This window comes from Patiria miniata, unplaced genomic scaffold, assembly GCF_015706575.1.
Source record: "Patiria miniata isolate m_02_andy unplaced genomic scaffold, ASM1570657v1 HiC_scaffold_20, whole genome shotgun sequence".
Classification (NCBI taxonomy): Eukaryota; Metazoa; Echinodermata; class Asteroidea; order Valvatida; family Asterinidae; genus Patiria; species Patiria miniata.
The window spans coordinates 10,402,656-10,424,173 of NW_024037059.1; the positions used below are offsets into that span (position 1 = coordinate 10,402,656).

General features: G+C 40.1%; 1 protein-coding gene across 3 annotated transcripts in view; it reads left to right on the plus strand.

Moving 5' to 3' along the window:
- The first annotated feature begins 2,435 nt into the window (after positions 1-2,435).
- The window catches only part of LOC119727447 (zinc finger protein OZF-like), a 32,820-nt gene continuing 13,737 nt past the window's right edge, over positions 2,436-21,518 (plus strand). For 2 of the 3 annotated variants that reach the window (XM_038199327.1, XM_038199328.1), the window contains exons 1-4: positions 2,436-2,523; positions 15,977-17,241; positions 17,754-17,869; positions 20,163-20,391. In XM_038199327.1, the coding sequence (XP_038055255.1) occupies positions 16,033-17,241; positions 17,754-17,831 (1,287 nt within the window). In that variant the 5' untranslated portion in view covers positions 2,436-2,523; positions 15,977-16,032 and the 3' untranslated portion in view covers positions 17,832-17,869; positions 20,163-20,391. Of the gene's footprint in view, positions 2,524-15,976; positions 17,408-17,753; positions 17,870-20,162; positions 20,392-21,518 lie in introns of those variants that run through there. The other variant, XM_038199325.1, reaches the window with a different exon arrangement.

Below are 21,518 nucleotides of genomic sequence, written 5' to 3' on the forward strand. Positions count from 1 at the left end.
TGACCCTTATTGCATAAATTGTTACAAGTTTATACTTTGCTTTATGTGGCCGACTCAACAGATAAATGCCGAACTTGTTCCAAATCGTTCAGTGACTGGTACTGCTGCAGCTTTACATGTACTTTGGGGACTTTCCAACGTGCAGTCGAGTCCAAATCGACCGCGATATATAACAAGCTTGATCTACGGGCTAGCAAATGTTTTAAATAACAACGGTACTGAACGAAGTGAACACAAAGTAATCGTTCAAGCTGTAAAAGCTACATATTGCCGGTCTCGACCCGAGACCAGCCAAAATATCGAGACCAAAGGGGACCGAGACCGAGACCAAGACCGAGACCACAGCTTCCAAGACCGAGGCCGAGACCGAGACCAGCAAAAAGTGGTCTCAAGACCTACAACACTGGTTAGTGTAAGGAACGAGCACGCGCCCCTGGAGTCGAGGCTGGTAAAGGGGCGAGTCTGTCAGGGGCGAGTCCAGCCTCGTCCCCAGTGCTTACTTTATTTCCAACCTGGTTTCCAATGGTAGAGAGAGCAGGTAGTGATGGGTGCGTACTGTTCGAAACCCTGGGGACGAGGTTGGGGCGAGTCGGCCAGAGGTAGTCTGGTTCCCAGACCTGACAATTATTCCCGACGCTCACGTCTTAAATTGTAGGTCAGGCCAGCCTCGACTCCAGGGGCGCGTGCTCGTTCTTTACACTAACCCCTGGCTGTGATGATGACGTAAATGACGCTGAATGGCTATTCACAGCGTACTGCGCGGGCATTTCGAAGATTGCACGCCGGGCGCGCCCATAATGCGCTCGCGCTCGCGTGCTTAGCTTTGCACGTAACGTCACGTACGAACAAAAAAATTATGATTCAAACGTCGCGATGCCTGTACGATATGGATTATGTCAGCCGCGTTTTTCGCTAAAAAAAACCCTGTATCTGTGGTTGTAAAGGCACGAAAGGGGTACGTACATTTAATACAAATCTTTGCTAATTAACACAACGTCCAAACGTTGTGTTTGAAAGGATTGATTCTTCAAAATCACAACTTTTAACATTTTAAAGATGGCGTCGGCACGTAAAACGGATAAACTGCAGCCCTAATTATAATATACCGTATTTTGGTATATTTAAATTACACAATTCCAGGGGTTACGATCGCGCAAGGCATGATGGGAAACAAAATGGCGCTGCAAAATCGTACCCACGGGGCACGAGGTCGAGGTCAGTCCATTGATCTCCATATCTGTGTATATATGGAGATCAATGGGTCAGGCAGCCTCCGCGGCTAAAAATAAACATGACGACATTAATGGCCCTTTTTCAAAGCGCGGCTTCGTTTCCGATATCGCTTTATCACTTGTAGCTTTTAATGTTCTGATCAAATCTTTAAATAAATCACTTGCTTCGTAATATCATACAGTTATGATAATACAGTTTGATGTTTTTGTAAGATAACATTGAGTAATATTGATCTGGAATCTTCAAAAATCTACGTGGAACCTCATAGTTCTAGGAGTAAGCTTACCCAACTTTCCTCGTGTTGCCAAACCTCTTTGTTGACAAACCTCAAATTCATGCAGTAAAATACTGGTTCTTTTACCTTATTAATGCGTGCTATTTAACCTCTGTGAACAATTTCGGTTTCATAAAATTTAATCCGAAATTCAAAAACGGTGGCGTCCGGAAATTGGGCACAAATTCGCGGAGTGTTCCCTAACGTGGCGCACTTAAATAAAACTCGGAAAATTCCAAATTAACATTTAAGAATTTCTGTTAACTTGATAAATTTTTCTTCTAACTTTGTAACGGGTAAATAAACTCGCGATTTATGAATGGGAGTGTTTAGAACTGAAATGTCGCTTTCTGTGAAATTTCAGTTAAAACTTTTGCTCTAAGTACAGTAGGCGCAACCTCGTCCCCAGTGCTTACTTTATTTCCAATACCAGGGTGAGAGAGCAGGTAGTGGTGGACGCGTACTGCTCGACACCCTGGGGACGAGGTTGCAGTAGGCGCTACAGGCGAAAAATCAAAGTGCGCCACCACGTTGGGGGCTGCTCCTAGAACTATATGCATAGTTCTAGGAGTAGTTGGGGGCCGTGTATGTAGCCCGGCCCACTGGCCGCGGTATATGCTGCGCTCAGAGGTTCAGCGCAGCATACCGCGGCCACACTGTACTAGTGGGGCTGGGCTAGGGGCCGTGCCACGTTATCCGGTTCGTAAGTGACTTCGTCATACACGCGCACGCACCACTGATTACGAGCGCCCATTGGATGAACACTCAAGTTGCGTTAACTTCCGGTTCCATTGGTGCAGTAAGTTGAGATGACGTCACACTTACGAACCGGATAGGGTACATCAACAATTCGTTCTCAAATAATGAACCCCACTCAGTATCCGCGTAGCTGGCAATGGACTTGAATTGTTTCTTTTCCAGTGATTCCAACGGTGTAGCCAGAGATTTTAGGGGTGTATTTCCGAGTGGCGGGGTATTCTGCAATTACCTGATTACCTAGGCCCTACACCCAAATAGTAAGTTTTTCTGTTAATGATATTCTTGTAGATATTTCTGTCCGAATGGTACTGGTCACGCTGGTACTGGTAGTGAAACTTTCGCTAGTCCGAGTAACTAGGTCTCTACGGATTGCTTTTTTAACATAAGGACATTTGGCCGGGCGATGGTGGTACTAATCGTTAAAAAGCGATCCGTAGAGTCCAAGTTACTCGGACTATACACTTACGCAAAGTTTGACAAAACAAGGTTTACACACGGACATTCTCACGTGTACATGTACTATGTAGGGCCTTACAAGAAACGAACTATAACGGCATGCAGAGTGCACGGTTGAGCGTCGTCGACTAGACACTCTGATGAGTGCCCTGAACCGTGCATTTAACTAAATCAGGCTTTACTCACTCTTTAGCCAGCAAATTTCTCCAAAAATTCCACTGGGCAAAGAAAAGGGCGATCATGAAGTGTAGGGCCCGGTTCCTATTTGGGAACAAAATCCACTTTAAAATTAATCGACCTACCAAACTAGTTGGCGACATTCTCAATAAACACTAAAACAGGTATGTCATAGATAGAGGGCAGGGTTTAGATTTTTTGATGGAAATTTGGGGGTAAAATGACAGCGCGGTGACAACACGCGACCCGAAAATAAAGATGGCGATCCACCCGCCCGATGTTCCTTTAGCACGCACGGCGCGCTGAATCGCAAGGCACAAACCGCGCAGGAAAATCGTGATTTCTACCCTAACATGCCTAAGAGTAAGAATCTGTTCAAAATTGCAAAACGGGTGTCATTATAATTGAGAAAAGACTGCTTTTGATTGTAAAGGTGATTTTTGATATTTCACCAATCAAGTTTGCATACTGTACTCAATCATTGTCAATTCAAATTTCAATTTAAATAAGATGGGCCTAGTGGATATATTGCCGGAGGTAATGCCGGCAAGCTAACAACATTTACTAAAGGTTTGCCGGTGGCAATCCGTAATCAACAGAGGGCACTGTCATGACTGTACTCTCTAAGATAGGGCACAATTATAAGATGAAATACCACCAACAGTTGTGTAGCACACTTGGTCTAGTGGATAAGCAACGGATCTCATGAGCAGGAATACCCGGGTTCGATCCCGATCCCCGCTGGCGACATTTCTAAGGTTTTTTCCCCCACTCCCAAAAAATAAGAATATTCTTCTTTTATTATATTAACATGTCTCAAACATTTTATTGCAGAGTATTACATTTTCTTTTTCAGATTTGTGGCTCTGGAGGATTTTTTTTAAAGGGAAATAAAGTCCGAAATTGTAAAATGGTCCGATTCCCATTTTGTGAATATGAAGTTACATCGATAATGTTGGCATGAAGCCAGACTAAAATTTGTCATCGGAAAATGTCTAAGTAAAAAATACAGTAACTGTGCATGTTCAGTGCATATCCAGCAAGCTAACGTTTACTTAAGGTTTGCCGTCTCCGGCAATTTAATATCCACTGCCTTTAAATAAAGGAGACTTTTCAGTTTTTTTCATTATTTTGCACATGAGAGGTACATGTATACTGGTGGTGACTGCTCTATGTTCCGACACCCCTATGTTCCGACAACCTAGATTGTGTTACTCCCGGTTAGGGTTAGGGTTAGGAATAGGAATATGTGCAGTCGGAACATAGGGGTGTCGGAACATAGAGGTGTAACCATACTGGTACGGCAGTAGGATGGGACGCTGTATTAACGCAGTAACAATTCTAATTCAAAATAGAGATTGCCCACTAACCTTCCTGAATTGTCCAGTCTTATGTGCTGTATAACTAGGCCCGCCGAACGGCCCCGTGCACGGCCTAGACAACGCTGATTCTCGGGGTCGTGGGCTGTTTTCAGAGTACTGGTATCTCGTTTTAGGTGACGTAAATGGCTGAAACTGTGTACAATAAACATTTTCATACCTTTTGTTTTGTGTGCAAATTTTATTTCGTAAAGACTCCAAATAACTTCACGACGGCAAGTTGAATGTGGGACCGCAGCGCGCGGCGCGATGCCAACCTGGAACTTGTCCCCATCATTTTCTCTGAGTGCTACATTAAAATGCCATTTTTACCCGGAAAACCCCATTGTAGACTGACAAATCAGGTACTAACTTAAAGAGGAAGACGTCATCTTTTCAGTGTCGTATGCGCGTTAGTCATTTTTTGAACTGGGGAGATTTAACAACCTACCAAAAATGACTTTCCCCAAAATAAGCAGAAATGTCACATGATTCCAGAACGTGCATACAGATTGTGCAAAATAGGGATATGAAGTCACTAAATATGGTTTAACATTGCGTGTAACCTCTACTAGAAACTTCTTACAGAAAACAGTAGATCTACCTGTAAATTGGCCAGTCCTCTTATCTATTTTAATCCTTTGTCCAAATAGAGGCTTTATAATAATCCTTAACATTTATCACCTCACCATGGGGGTTGTCACTCCTTTTTTGTAAGTGCATGAAAACGTTGTGTAGTACACAGCGTTTTCATGCCTATATGGGGGAGGGGGGGGGGTCTTCCTAAAGTACAAGAGGGACAATCGGGGTTCCCGATTGCAGGCTAAACACACTTGTACCAGTAAGCGGATGTGCACATCCGCATTTTATCTTTCAATTGTTAATGCCGATCAGCATTTTTTTAATAAAGTGAGGGCCTGCATAATTTACTTTGGGTCTGAAATTGAACAGATGTACATGTAGGACTACATAGTTCATTTTCAGATAATTCATTTTGAATGTTACATGTACCTATTTTAGGGCTGTTTTAAAAACAAGTTGCAAACGTTTTAAAACTGACCATGGAGCTATAAAAGGACCAAATCTTGTGTCAATGTCATGCCTAAAATGGACAATGTCTGAGGTACATGTAGTTTGCATATATTTTGTATTTAAAGATGTATTTTTAACCCAATTTGTGTTACATACATGTACATGTACCGGGTACGTGCCCATTTAAAAGAAAAGCGATAGGCCTACTTGGCAGCCGTATGTAAATGGCTGGATACAAATTCTGGTTATAACAAACAAAAAGCCTTGGTCCCTACTGAATTTCTGTGTACAATGAATGCGACCATCGGTCCACTTAAAGGGGCACAAGGTCCGGAAATCCTCGAAAATTTCGTGTTTTGGATTGTTTTCTTAGCCTATTTCAAACATTTGGTTGAAAGGAAACCAACCTAATATCTTACCGTTGCCGAGAAAAGACGAAAAAAACCCGCTTGTTTACATCGGACACGACGGAGCACGAATACGTTTTTCGTATCGTTCTCAATGTACGATACACATTGTGTGTCTCGGGAACAGTGGTGACCAATCACCATCAATGCAAAAATAGCGGGATATAATGGGAGTTAACTGTAGGCCTACATCAATATAGTGGGTATAAATGACATACAGAACACGTGACATTTATTATTGCTCCCATTCACTCTGGGGCTCAAAAATGCCCATTAGCATGATCAGAGTGAAGTTAGGTACCGGTATATTCTCTACCTAACCCTAACGTACCCAAATCCATCAAAATCCACCCCCCTGTTTCGGGGGATTTCGGCGGATTCAGGATACCTCCATATTGAACAAATTGGGGGATTTTGATGGACTCAGGATTCGAAGCCTAGCGGAACTGGCGGATTTTGATGGATTCAGGATACCTCCATTTTGAGCTATTGGGGGACTTTGATGGATTCAGGATCTCAACAGTTTAACTCTTTTGCAATGTTTGTGGTCAAGTAAATACTGCTGGCACTAGCCCTGGCAAGTCTGTCACATACTGTACAAACATGTACACACATGTACTGGGTGGACTTGCATTGAGGGTCACTTGCTTGCTGGAGGAAAGATACAAATAATGCGCGAAAACGTGATGAACGCAACGCCGTTTACGCGCAAAGAACACCATGTGCATCGCTAATAATTATGTGTGCGCATCGCGTAAATACTCGGTGCGCATTTCTTGCTTTGCGCGTGTTGAGCTAGGTCACGTGCTGGAGGAAAGATACATTTAGCTCCATTACTTTACGTTAATTTGTTGCATGTCTATGAGAGACAACCAAAATGGCGGAGATTTATCGCACAGTGACTGGGCGCGTGTAGACGCGCTGCCAATCTAGTCTTTTCATTCTATATCTATGGTTTATGGGCTGAAACATGCGCTAATGTCTTTCACACAAATTTTGTGCGCGAGACGTATTCACTTCGGTACTCATCCATGCTGGGGTCGCCATGCATTGGTGTATTTTGACGGATTCTATGCAACAACACACATCACAATTTTCATGCGAGCATGGTATCCTGAATCTGTCAAAATCCACCAGAAATTTAGGTGATGGATTTTGAAGACTCTATGGAAAAACATGCTGTATTTTTTTTTATGCCACCATGGTATCCTGAATCCACCAGAATCCATCAAGACTTTTGCTGGTGGATTCTGGCGGATTCAGGATACCTCCAGAATCTACACTGGGGGATTCTGATGGATTCAGAATACCAGCATTTTTTGCATGACAAAATTGGTGGATTTTGGCGGATTCAGGATACTTTCTAGTAAAAGAGCCCCAGGAGTTAGGGTTAAACTTCAGCATTAATCAGAAAAGTGAACATTGACTAATAGCCCATGCTTAGCCTACCAAGAAGCCTGCTGTGGTTGCATGGTAACTATATACAATGTAGTAACCAAAGTTTCTGGCCTTTACCACAGGGATTGATTATGTAACATCATTATCACTAGATTGCCCTTGTGCACAAGTAGTAATTATGGGTATCATTTTAGTTCCATGGTAAGATGAAATCCTGCATAATTACCAGTTTTCTGTTCTGACTTCTGAGCCTTGCAAGAGCAGGCACAAATGCTAGCCCATCATGACTATGTGTATAACATACAATGTAAACTACATGTAGTGCATCCTCTAAGTTAAATAACTTGGAGCCATGGTTATAATGTAGCATACATATAAATGTACATGAACGTACATTTAACATATATTTTAAGTAAATGTATGGAAATGGAGATTTCTATCAAAAGGAATTTATGTAAGCCATCAAAATTTTCCAACTCACAATTACAACTAGGAATTATACATGTACATTTGTACACATGTATACTGATTAGACAATACACAGTACATGTACACACATACTGCATACACACATGTACCATAAAAATGAAGAGAGATTGACATGCATGATGTTGACCAGACAGATTCAAAAGCATCAAGTGTTTGAGGAAAGCCATATTTTTTGGGGGGATCTGGGTTTTGCAGAATCTACCGTGCTACTAAAATATTAAAAATATATGTGTGGATACCGATAGCTTCATAATAGAAATAACATAGAAATAAATTATGTAATCGAGTTTCCAAATTCATGTATTTTATACATATTTAAAAGTTACCAAAGGTATAATAAAAGTACCACAATTTTTAGTTGTCGACTGTGCCAACTTTACTCCATGGTACCGCTGATAACTTATCGACACACATTGATGAAACACTCTAAATACAATGAACGAAATGTTGGAAAGAAAAACAGACAAAATCATCCATTCTCAAATTTACACCCTAAAAACTTTATAATTTATTCTTCACATCAGTCCTGACTCAATTAAAATCTCATTTGACTTTCAATGTCTGCATGTATGATGACTGACATGATGAAATTGTAATTTTATATCTGGGACTCACTCAGCTGGATAGAACATTCCACCATCTGTAATGGGTTCTTCTAAAGCAAAACTTCTGAGTGACAGCAAAGGTCAATGTCAGTAAAGACAAAAATTATCCAGACCCAGTGGCCTATAGAAGAACACATGTACGCTTCAGTGGTGGATCATTGTTCTTTTACGGGGAAACACTCATCACTTTTGTTTGACTCACACTAAAAAAATTTGTAATTTCCAAATTTCCAAATGGGATGAATTAAAGGCCATGTTCAGACACCGTGTTACCTAAAACAGTAAATGTTAAAACGGTCTCTCACCACAGGAGGCCCGTCGTAAAAATAAAACTACCGAGCGTCCAGACATCGTTTTAAGTATAGCAAGTTCAACTCAAAGCAGTTTATCTCAGTTTCTAAGGTCACGTAGAACATCCGCCTCGGCAAAAACCGCGCTAAGAAGAGTCTTCACTTTTCCATTTTTAAAGTTCGCTACATGTACACGTGGTCTGAGCCTCACCGTGTGATACATGTACGTGTTGCCATGCCGTGTTTGACATTGCAGCCTCGGCCGGTCATGTAGCATGGCACGTGGTAAACATAACGACAGTCACTTGTCCACCGCGGCGATTTCCCCATTTTTTTTCAGTATCGTATCGGCCTTACACCATTTGTATTTACATTTTGGGGCTATTTTCTGTGCCTTTCGTGGTGCAAAAAGACATAAAAAATGTTCTAAAAAGTTGATTGAAAACAAACACGTCATTGAACAGATTTCACTGCACTCAAGGTTTACATACTGCATCAACTTGACAACTTGCCCACACAGTATGTCAGTCACGTGAAAATACACGTGATATTAACGTTGCAATATTGACCCCACGATTTTGCACACAAACATGCACCTTTACATACTGTACAATGCTGTACTCGTGTATAGGTTTGCCTTTTCATATCACATTGCTTATTGTCTTGGCTCTCTCTAAAACCAAATTGTTTGCTCAGTCATGCGGAAATCGTGAAAAATGGACCACAAGTTGCAAACTCACTTTTTCAACCCAGATTTCATTGCCAAGTAGTGACTGCATACACGTACAATCAAAGGTGCTGTGTGTACAAATTGTTGAGCACCCATGACCACACAAAAATCATCTAACAAAACCTGAAACTTCTCATATTAAAATGCTGGTCATGGACTCAAAAATTCACAGTTTTTACAAACAAAATGGTTCGCAACTTTGTGCAACGTACTGGTACATGTACTTGTAGTTTACTTTATAACTTATAAGCAACACGCTTCAAACAACATTGTGCTAGTTCCATGTACAAACATACATTATGTTGTCTCCAAAATAAGAAGCATGTTTCCTGAACAGGAATCATGTTGAGCTGTCTCCAAAATAGGAAACAGCTGAAAAACTCGGGGACTGTTTCCATATCAGGAAACATTTGCAATACCCGGTATGTCTCCAAACTTAAGTGGAGATGCTTCATGATGTTTCCTTTTAAATACAAAACATCATAAATGACTGGAAAATGTGTCTCTTGTTCAGGGAACATTTGTTTCCAGCTTTTACATGCGACATTTTGTAATCCATAACTTTAGGTAACAGTAGGTAATGATAATGCCACAAAATATTCATGATAAAATGAGTTAATAACATTTCCTCAAAGTGCGGTGGTGGTGAAGTCGGGCAATCACAAGATAAAGCCATTTGGAATTTCTTTGCTTTAAAAAAAGTATGTAAAGTTAAAAAACTAATAAAAGTATTTTTTTTTTTTTTACATTTGAGATTACTCCCCCTTTTATGCATTAATGTTTTTGCATAAATATTTCAGTTTTAATTAAAATTGGTTTTGTACGGTTTAAGTGATTTGTTTCCCATTATGGAAAAATGTTGCCAGATCTGGAAACAAAACGTTTCCTGATTTGGATTGTACCCAACTGCATCCTGGAATGTGCCTAATTGGACTGCAAAAATGTGCTTTAACGAAATGCTGATTGAAAAGAACATTTAGGCCTATAAGAAGGATATAAACATCCACACAACTATCCTTTTAAAATGGGGCATTTCTGTTTTATTCTTGTGTAAATGCGTGTGAGAACGACTTTCGGGGTCCACTTTTGCGACCCAAAAAAGTCGGGCTGTTCATGCCAGTTGTGATGTGTTCGCCTTTTGCGGACATGTACCGGTAAGAAACCACATTTGTGCATTTGTGCTTAAGTGACATACCGGTACACAACGTGTATCGAAGATTGAGACGACAGGAAAAATGTATACGTACATTGTACTCTGTCGTGTCTGATGTAAACAACCCAGTTTTTTTTCCATCTATTCTCGGAAACGGTAAGACATTAGGTTGGTTTCCTTTTAACCAGATGTTTGAACTAGTATAAGTGAACAATCAACAGCATGAAAATATCATGGATTTTAGGACGCAGTGCCCCTTTAGCTACATGTACCGCATTTGAACACAGTGTCACAATACGCAATGTGTCATCATCTTTATAATGAAGCAGTGTTGGAGTCAAGTCCTGAAAGCCGAGTACCAAGTTCTCCGAGTACTTTAGGGGCCGAGTCCAGGTACACTGTGACGAGTCCGAGTCCAAAGCACTGAGTATGAGTACATTCAAGGCTGAGTACTGGGCCGAGTCCAAGTACCGAAGTCCAAGTCAGAGTTCGAGTACAATACCAAAAAGTACACACACACACAAATAAATAAATAAGCAAGTGGATAAATAAAAAAGAATAAAACAAAACTAGGAATGTGTTTGTGGACAAACACTGAGCTGTTTCGACCATTTTAGCAACAACTGCCTCAAAGGAGTTTCATCCAAGTTGAATGAACAATTCCATGAGTATTCTATAGCCTACTGGTGGTCGAAGTGTTTAAGAGGCTTAAAGGTCCAAAAGTTGAATAGTTCGTATAAAATCACATGATGGCGATAAGATCACAATTTAAGGATGATGTCACGTGACACATGATGACGTCATGATGATGTCATGATTCAGCCTGAATCTCCAGATGGTGGTCTAAGTGTATGCCAGGTTTGAAGTTGATCGGGTAGTATTTTATCTAATTTTGGTAATTAGAAGAAAATATTAAAATTAAACAAATTTATAAAAAATCAGATGATCAATGAAGTCATGATGACATCACTGCAGATTTTCAATGCTTTTATCAATACCTACATGTACCTGCCCACCAAGTTTCATAAGGATTGGACATACCCTTATATGTGAATCAAAAAAATCATATTTTTGATGATGTAATGATGACGTCACACATTTTACGAAAGTTTGTACATCTATCTTTCACCTAACAAACCGTTTACAAAAAGAACTTTGAATTTACCTTGTTCCGTTCATGAGATATGAGTAAAAGGTCCAAAAATTGAATAATTTATATGAAATCACATGATTACATCATAGTGACGTCACTACAATTTTTGTCCATAACCCTTCCTGGAATACCTACATACCAAGTTTGAACCCGATCGGACTTCCGGTTCTGTAGATACAGGGTATTAAGGATGCAATTGTAGGATGACGTCATGTCAGTTCATGTTTTGTCGACCGTCTCCCACAATGCACGGGCCGAGTACTTGAGTGTACTCGAGTTGTACTCAGGTACCCGGTACGAGTACTCCAACACTGTAATGAAGCCGAAAAATTTTTTTTTTTTGAAGTTTACTTACAATACCCTAATCACACATGTTATATCATTTAAAAGTGTTGCCATAAGAAGATAAATGTTTCCTAAACAGGAAACATGGCAGGCATGTTTCCAAAAATGGAAACAATCCGATGAATCCAGATATGGAAACATCCACAATGTTCCCAAATCAGGAAACATTTAAAGTGTCTCCAGAACTGAAGATGCCGTAGCTGTTTCCTGAACAGGGAACAATTAGATGTCTCCAAAATTGGAGACACTTTACAACGTTTCCCAAACAGGGACCATCCATGATGTAAAATAAGAGTGCTTCCTGTTCAGGAAACATTAATTTAATTTCATCTGACTGTTTTGACCTGCAATTTTTAATGATCTACATCTTTATATAACGAAGCGGTGAGGTGTTGCAGACTAAAAATTATGAGAATATGAAATATTCTTTTTTGAGAAAAATATATGTAAAATTAATAATATAAGTAAATGGGTTTTTTTCCATTTTGTCCAATAAGTAATCCAATAAGTTTTTATCTTCAATTTTTTTTTTCAATGTGCTTAAAAAATTATGAGCAAAATATAATATCTGTGAATGGTATCCTGTTTTGGAAATGTGTTGCCTGATCTGGAGACAAATTAAATGTTCCCTGATTAGGCAATGTACCGGACAGATTAGTGAATTCACTATTGAACAGTAAAGCCCCTCAATTATTTGTATGTTACACTGCATCTACATGTACCTCCTTATGCCAAGTTCAGACACACACAAAAATCAGACTGTCACTGTTGTGGTTTATGCCAAAACTTCTAGCCCCATCTCCACCATGGGTGGGTACATGAAATGATACTTGGCCAAATGTCATGCTTTACCAACTTTGGACCCAAGTTCTGATGTACATTGTTCAGTTACTTGTAGCTTATGTTGGTGTTTGAGTGAAGATTAGGGGGCCGTATAGTATCGTTATTGGTAAGTCCAACGCCTCATAAGTCTGACGTCAGACAAACGAGGCATCGGAGCTATGGACCGTTACAAAGAAAGGTTCAGTTGTCCAACAACTTGGGCAAGAATGAGATTTGCCCAAAATGAAGAAGATATCATCTTCAAATATTTTAATAAAAGTAGTTCAACTAATAATCTTTATTGATACCTAAGTCTAATCCCTTAGTATAATGACCTTTAGAACAAAATGTGACTACAATCTTTAAAAAAAAGCAATAGATTCAGATTCTCCGACCCTGAAAACCCCTGTAAAATGGTTTTATTTATGCTTCTAGCTCGTCTAGTTTTTAGCTGACATCTACCTTGGCTGGCGGCCATTTTGGATTTTTCCAATATGGCGGCCCACTGGGGCATCCGTCTTGCATCAAATTATTGAAATCACCTCAGATTCATATTCTTTGACACCAAAATCCCTCCAAAGTTGTGTTACTTATGATTCTATCTGGTTTAGTTTTTTAACTGTGATAATTGGCGGCCATTTTGGATTTTGCCAATATGGCGGGCCCTTGGGGCGTTTGTCTTGCCTCAAATCGTTAAAATAACATCAGATTCAACTCCGAACATACCTGAAAAGTGGTATTATTTATGATTCTAGCTCGTTTAGTTTGATTGACCCCTGACCCGATTGGCGGCCATATTAGATTTTGCCAATATGGCGGCCCTGTGGAACGCCCGCCTTGGCGCCCGTCAAAATGTGAAATAGTATGGTATGGACGACATCTGTGCCAAATTTGGTGCTTTTGGAAGAATCTGAACCAAACAGCCCCTATAACGCCCTAACATCCCTGACTATCTGTTTTATGAGTTTCAGATAATAAATACAAGAAGATATATTTCGGGAGAACTGAGTGACATGGGGCAATGTGGCTGTTAGACTCTAACGGCAATATGGGGCAAAGTGGTTGAGAGTCCATTATGGGGGCGAAGTCAATGACTGGATTATCGGTCGCAAAGGGTGAAAAAATACGACAGTTACTTTACATCTTTTGTTGTCAATTTCACTAAAATATAAGCTGGAGCCCTTTTCACTATCCCCGGTGAAAATTTTCACCAAAAAAAGCTCCTCAATTAGAAGCAGAAACGGACAAAACGATCCAAGCAACACGTGTCCCACGGCACGAAGGCACGGCACATTGGCATGGATGTACATGTAGGTAGCCCAGTGCTGACTGGCTAGCGCCGCACATCCAGGCAGGCATGCTAGCTAGCCAGTCCACGCACACCGTACACACAAAGTACGTGCGTAAACGCAACTCCCCAAAAGTGCTATCGTTTTCGTTTGACTTTCAATTGATTTTTCTCAAATCGTAAATACTTGTCATCTATATAATATAAAGCTTGAATATCAATGTTTTACACACACCTTGTTCCCTGGTAAACATGGTAAATAACATGAATTTTCATCTCGAAAAACAATGCTGAAATTTTCAAAATTTCGTACCTCCACTTTTTGTGAACCGATCGACCTGGTACCTGGATGGAACACACACCACGTGAAAGCACGTCTTCGGATCTATTCCGAAAAGCGCAAGATGAAGCTCTTCACTTGAACCGAACCGAGTGCACACGAAAAGCGGTGCCGGGTCGTGACCTTCCAGATCTGCACTAGAAGGTGATTGCGAAGAACGCACACCACATTACTTCTGTACACGAATTTGACAATAATTTTCGGTGGAAGTACACAGCAAATACTCAGAATGAATGTGTCCAAATTTGAAAACGATCAGAATCAGACCTTAAGTTAACTGCTAGTTTATTTGGGCATCATTTTGTTTATATAGTGCAAGAAAAAAACACTAGACAGCCGGACTAGTGCAGTCATACACAGCACTAGACCGACACCGAAATCACTAGACACAGTCCACGGTCCAGTGAATATTTCAAGCCCTGCATTACTCAGAAAAATAATAGTAGGCCCCTATTCACACGTTCATTCATTCATTTGTAGTTTAGTATTTCTGCAAACCTTTCATTATTTACATGTAGTATTCACACACGTTTGTTGGGGTGCAACCCAACAATTTAGCAGTGGAGAAAAAAAACCAGTTTTCTCCAATGCTGGTCGGCCGACCAGCGTTGGAAAATACAATTTTTCTTGCAAATGTCAGCACACCAGGAGCTACATTTGTACGATTTTACAGGATGCTTTAGACTGTAATTCCCTAACAATCCAGTAAAATACATGTACATGTATTTCGTGATGATGTGATCATTTAGTTTTTTGATGTTTGCAAATGTTGTATCTTCCCTTTAAAGGGAATATACAACATTTGCAAACATCGAAAAATAAAACTACCAAGATTTTTACGAAATACGTTACTAGGATGTTGGCAAATGACAGTCTCAAGCATCTTGTAAAATTATTTCACCTGGTGTGAAGTCATTTTCAAGAAAATGGTATTTTTGTATACATTTCCAACGGTGGTCGGCCGACCAGCGTTGGAAAAACCTAACTATTTTTCAACTACTGCTCCAAATTTACAATTTTTCAGTCCAAATTTTGTTTGCTATTGGTTACATGTTCATGAACGGGTGCAGGCCAGCTAGACTGGTTCCCTTGCCTTACAATTTTCCATCATCTATAAATTGATCCATTTGATCTTTTGTGGAGTCAGGGAACCAGACTACTTGAACATTTTTGTTTTTCTTGGTTTTTCCAACCTTTTTCGAACACAAAACTTCAAAAATGTCAGTGTAACAATATTTGATCTATTATACTAACCCCTAAAATAGTTCATTTCTGAAAATTACAGCAAAAGCCAATGATGTACATTCCCTTTAAGACTATCACGAACAACTTACAAACCAAATTTCAAGTTCCTATGTGAAGTAATTTCTCAAGTTATCACATTGGCAAGATTTCTATTGTTTTAGCAATAGTGATCGTTTTTGTGATCTGTGGACAGAACTTTAAAACTGTGGTTGTGTTTTAAATTCTGTAGCTTGATAAGTACATATTTGAATGAATCTTGTACTACATGTACATGTATGAAAAGGAAGCTCATTAATTGGGCTTTCATATCCTAGATTTTGAAATTTTGAAAGTGCTTCATGCAGAACTTCATTTTTTTTTTACTCACCCTGTAGATTTATGTCACTCGTGTTGGTCTTAAAATATATTTTTTTTCCATCCAGGAATCTTATGGTGGTTTGAGACTGTCTTCAATTCTTGAAAGTCTGTGTCAACCACAATGAATGCCATCAGCAAAACAGACAAGAAAAAGGATCAACCAGAGCTTCATTCAGAGGTCAAACAAGACATCAGATGGTCCACACTAATGAGAAACCATGCATACATGCATACGTGTGGCATTTGCGGCAAAGGCTTCTCACAGCAATGTCACCTTCAACGACATCAATGGATCCACATGAATGAGAAACCCTTTGTTTGTGACATTTGTGACGAAGCTTTCTCACAGAAATGTCACCTTCAACAACATCAGAGAGGTCATGCTAATGAGAAACCATTTGCTTGTGCCATTGATGGCAAAGCCTTTGCGCATAACAGCAACCTACTAAGACATCAACAGATCCACACTAATCATGCTGATGAGAAACCATTTACTTGTGACATTTGTTGCAAAAGCTTCACCCAAAGTGGCCACCTGCAGCAACATCAGAGGATCCACACTAAACCATTTGTTTGTGACATTTGTGACAAAGCCTTCTCACGGAAATGTCGCCTTAAAGATCATCGGAGGATTCACACTAATGAGAAACCATTTGTTTGTGACATTTGTGGCAAAGCCTTTACACTAAACAGTGACCTAAAACGACATCAACGAATCCACACTAATGAAAAACCATTTACTTGTGACATTTGTGGCAAAAGCTTCACTCAAAGTGGCCACCTGCAGCAACATCAGAGGATCTACACTAAACCGTTAGCATGTGACATTTGTGACAAAGCCTTCTCACGGAAATATCTCCTTCAACAACATCAGAGGATCCACACTAATGAGAAACCTTTTGTTTGTGACATTTGTGACAAAGCCTTCTCACGAAAACGTCAGCTTCGACAACATCAGAGGATCCACACTAATGAGAAACCTTTGCTTTGTGACATTTGCGACAAATCCTTCTCACGGAAATCTCACCTTCAACAACATCAGAGGATCCACACTAATGAGAAGCCGTTTGTTTGTGACATCTGTGGCAAAGCCTTTGCACTAAATGGTGACCTAAACCGACATCAACGAATCCACACTAATGAGAAACCATTTACTTGTGACATTTGTGGCAAAAGCTTCTCGCAAAGTGGCAACCTGCAGCAACATCAGGGGATCCACACTAAACCATTTGTTTGTGCCATTTGTGACAAAGCCTTCGCACGGAAATATATCTTTCAACGACATCAGAGGATGCACACTAATGAGAAACCATTTGTTTGTGACATACATGTAAGTGGCAAAGCCTTATCACGGAAATGTCACTTTCAACAACATCAGAGGATTCATTCTAATGAGAAACCAGTTTGTGAGTGACATTTGCGGCAAAGCCTTTGCTCTTAACATTGACCTAAAACGACATCAACGGATCCACACTAATGAGAAACCATTTACTTGTGACATTTACTGCAAAAGCTTCTTGCAAAGTTGCAACCTACAGCAACATCAGGGGATCCACACTAAACCGTTTGTGACTGACATTTTTGACAAAGCCTTCTCAGGGAAATGTCACCTTCAACAACATCAGAGGATCCACACTAACGAGAAACCTTTGCTTTGTGACATTTGTGGCAAAGCCTTTGCACTAAACAGTGACCTATTTAAAACTGACATCAACGGATCCACACTAATGAGAAACCATTTACTTGTGACATTTGTGACAAAGCCTTCTCACGGAAATGTCTCCTTCAATAACATCAGAGAGGTCACACTAATGAGAAACTATTTGCTTGTGACATTTGCAGCGAAGCCAGGGTAAATCGAAGCCAATTAGTGGAATGAATCATATGTGCACAGGCCATTCATGTAAATCGGCAAAATGAGGACTAACTACATGTAACAGCATAAGTCGGCCCTCCACGTAAGTTTACTGTATTTCCCTAACTACCAACCAAAATTTATTTCAGGCTGTTATCGTAAATACACCATTTAATTTTATTTGGCCTTACTATCGCTAGACCATGCCCTGTGTTAAAAAGGCAAAAGTAGGGTCCAAGCTATCAGACTATTTATGAAAGGACCTACATTGTACATGTAATTGCATTCAAAAAGGTGAGTAAAGCAAGTAATTTGTACTGTCTGGTTATGCATGAAATTTAGTCAGAATTTAAAGTCTTTTACATGTACAGTAAACTCCGGCCAAGTCGACATTGCACAACTCGTCAATTCGCTCAAGTCGGCCGTCTGACTAAAGTCTCGATTGTCTAAAGCATTTCCATTGAATATTTTATTTATACATGTAAGTCGGCTTTTATAAGTCCCCATTTCGCTCAAGTCGTCGTGTTAGTCTCGGTCCCCTTTCCATTAAAAGCGTAACAAAATCCTTTGTGTAAGTTGGCATTAAAAAAAAGTATGCATTGGCACCCATTTCCTGCACTGCGGTTGGCAAGAAGTGTGAAAAGTGGTTTGGCCGGCGCGGCACGGCCCGTGACCGCTACATGCATCGTGCGGTGTCGCTGCACAGCCAAGCCCAGGGGTTTTCCACTACTGCATCATGAGCATATCAATACCAGTACCCCCTCTAGTCCTGTACGCATGCACTCTGTCCATTTTGGGGGTCGTCTTATTGAGTGATGCAGTCAGTACAAGGCACGCATTTAATTCGTAACTGTACACGTACCATATACTATTTTGTATACGTGGTCTCCACTACATTGTATCAATACCTCAAGCGCGATGATAAAATTGGAGGATTAATTTGCTGGAATCAACTTGAGCATTAAGGAAATAAACCAGGGTAATCAAAGCCAATTAGTGCAATGAAACATATGTGCAAAATAGCCATTCATGTAAGTCAGCAAAATGACGAATTACAGCAGATGTTGGTATTCATGTAAGTCGTGACAAATTTCCGTTTCCTGCGAGTGCTGACTTGGCCTGAGTTTACTGCCCTACATTCGAACATTTTGGCATAAATTTGGCCGAGTATTCCTGAATGTGGCACACTTGAGCAAATCTCAGAAATTCCCACGTGAACATAAAAAAAAGTTGTTCAAGACTCATTTCATGTAACTACTTCCTATACATGTAGGCTTAAGTTTCCATTCTCAAAAAATCAGATTTTTAAAAACTTTATGATGAAAGGACTTGGGGAGTGAGTAACCAAAATAGACTTTTAAATCAATATTTTGCACGTTGCCATGGTATTTGGCCACTATATGTTTTGGCCATTTCGGGCCAATTTTGAGGCTGCAAAAATTCATTTTTGAGTCTGCAAAAATTCATTTTTGTGCATTATTTTCAAAGGTCATGAAGCCAAAATGTGTAGTAATGTCACAAAAGTAACTATATCACGACAAAGCATCATCCTTACCCATGCAATTGAGAAACAATTGAAAACAAAGAAAATTCACTTTATTATTGTTAGGCCCCGTAATATAGCATGTTTTTATAACTAGCTAAATTGCATTTTTTATTCCTTTTTTAACCCTTGAAAATGCCACTTGCCAGGGCACTCATAATTTCCTTTTGGCTTCATGGTTATACTTCAGATATTAGTGTTTTCATATCTGGTGAAAACATCTTGGGGTTTTGTATACCCTTGAGCAGTAGTGCTCCAAAAAAAGGTGATTTTCACAAAAAAGCAAGCTTAAATAGTGTCTGAAGTGAACTAACCGTGGCCAAAACGAAATTATTCTGAGTGCCCTAGCAAGTGGCATTTTGTAGGGTTAAAAATGGGGTAAAAATGCAATTTTGCTAGATTGTGAAAACATGCTGAAACTGTTGGGCCTAATAATAATATAAATAATATAAAGATGAAATTTAAAAAGTGTTTCTATTTTGTTCTTGTTAGAGTAAGGGTGATGCTGTGCCTTGATACAGTTACATGTACATTACCTCACATGGAAAATAAGGCCCAAAAAATCATCAATTTTTGCAGCCTCGAAATTGGCCCAAAATGGCCAAAACACAATGGCCCATTACCATGGCAACGGGCAAAATTTTGAATTAAAAAGTATAGCTTAATTACTTTCTTTCCAGCCAGAAATCCAACATGCTTGTCAGGAAATTATGTCCTGATAGACCCCTCTCTTACATTGAAATTTTAGTTAAACATTTATTCTGGAAAATCACTATATTAGACATGCTAGAGACAAAAAAATGATCTCCTTTGAAAGTTTGACCTGTATCATATACATGTGATTTGTTTTCAGGTAAGCTTGCGTGTATGTTTGAATGGGATGGATGGTTTATGCGCCAGTCAACTAGACCATTGATCTCAACTTGCATGTAAGTCATCGTTGCCTGCATCATGGCCTGTGTGCATCATCTCCACCCCTGTCAACACAGACCCCATCATCAGCAAATTCAGAATCGTTACTGATGGCTCTGTCACTATCACTATTTTCTTCTACAATGATGATTGTTCTCTGGTCTAAACAAGTGAGTGAATGAGTGCTGTTCTAAATAACCTATAGATACCAATTGCCATAATCTTCTTTAGGGAGTAATATGTTTGAAGTGTGTTTCACACCTTAAAGAACAGGAACACTCGTCCAATCCCGGTACATACCGTTATTCCGTTTTACCGTTTTGGATTTCCTCACAAACAAAAATAGTAAACGAACCATTGACCGTTTTGTCGTTTTACAGTTTTGTAAAACGGTCAAACGGTATTAATATAAATACAGTTATAAATTCTGTTTTATCTGTTAAGTAAAATTCATTACAGCATAACGACCAATGATTTTTGTTTACAGTTTTACACAAATAAGTTTGAAAAACAGTAAAACGGTCAGTATTGAATACAGACTGTTTTTCTTTATTTCAGTGTCATTGTTAACAGTCCGTGGTGCATTTTTGTGGCGATGGGCAAGGGGGTGGAGGGGGACCATGACGTGCACAAAGAAGTGTTACCTCGACATAATTAATGCGTGGTGTGATTCCTGGCGTGACCCTTGTTGTGATACTTCATGAGCACTACTTTGTATGCGCGCAAGCACATTAGGTGAACAGTTCGCCCGCGCTCACCCTTACATTATGTCTGATGAATAAAGCTGCAGTGGCACAGAACCTGAGAATAATCTCCTCTGAGTTCTTCATTGATTCATCTCACTTCATGGTGGCAGCGGTGGTGAAAAAGGCCAGGGAACACCCATCACTCTCAACTAAGCAGAGTAACTGAAAACTACCGGAGATCAGCAGAAATTGTCTCCGCGACAACAACGTTTCCGCTGTGATCACCAGTGTGAACTGTACATATCCATATGTACTCGCCGCATGCGTAGATTCAGCGCACCACATCACACACTGTATGCCGCACACCCACCATCGCCAAGCCCACTGCACACCGCACGCAACGTAACTGAAACTCAGCTGCGTGCGTAGCCTAGCCCGGAGTCATCGCCGGACTGAGGCCAAGCCTAAGCCATCACCGAGCCAACGCTGAGGCGGACCGCTACACCGTGCTGTGGACAGCACGGACAAGAGAAAACCCCTCGCCCCGAGTCGACCATCGGCATCATAGCGACAGAGGACTCTTTCGTCTTTTTCGTGGAGCTGAGTGAAAG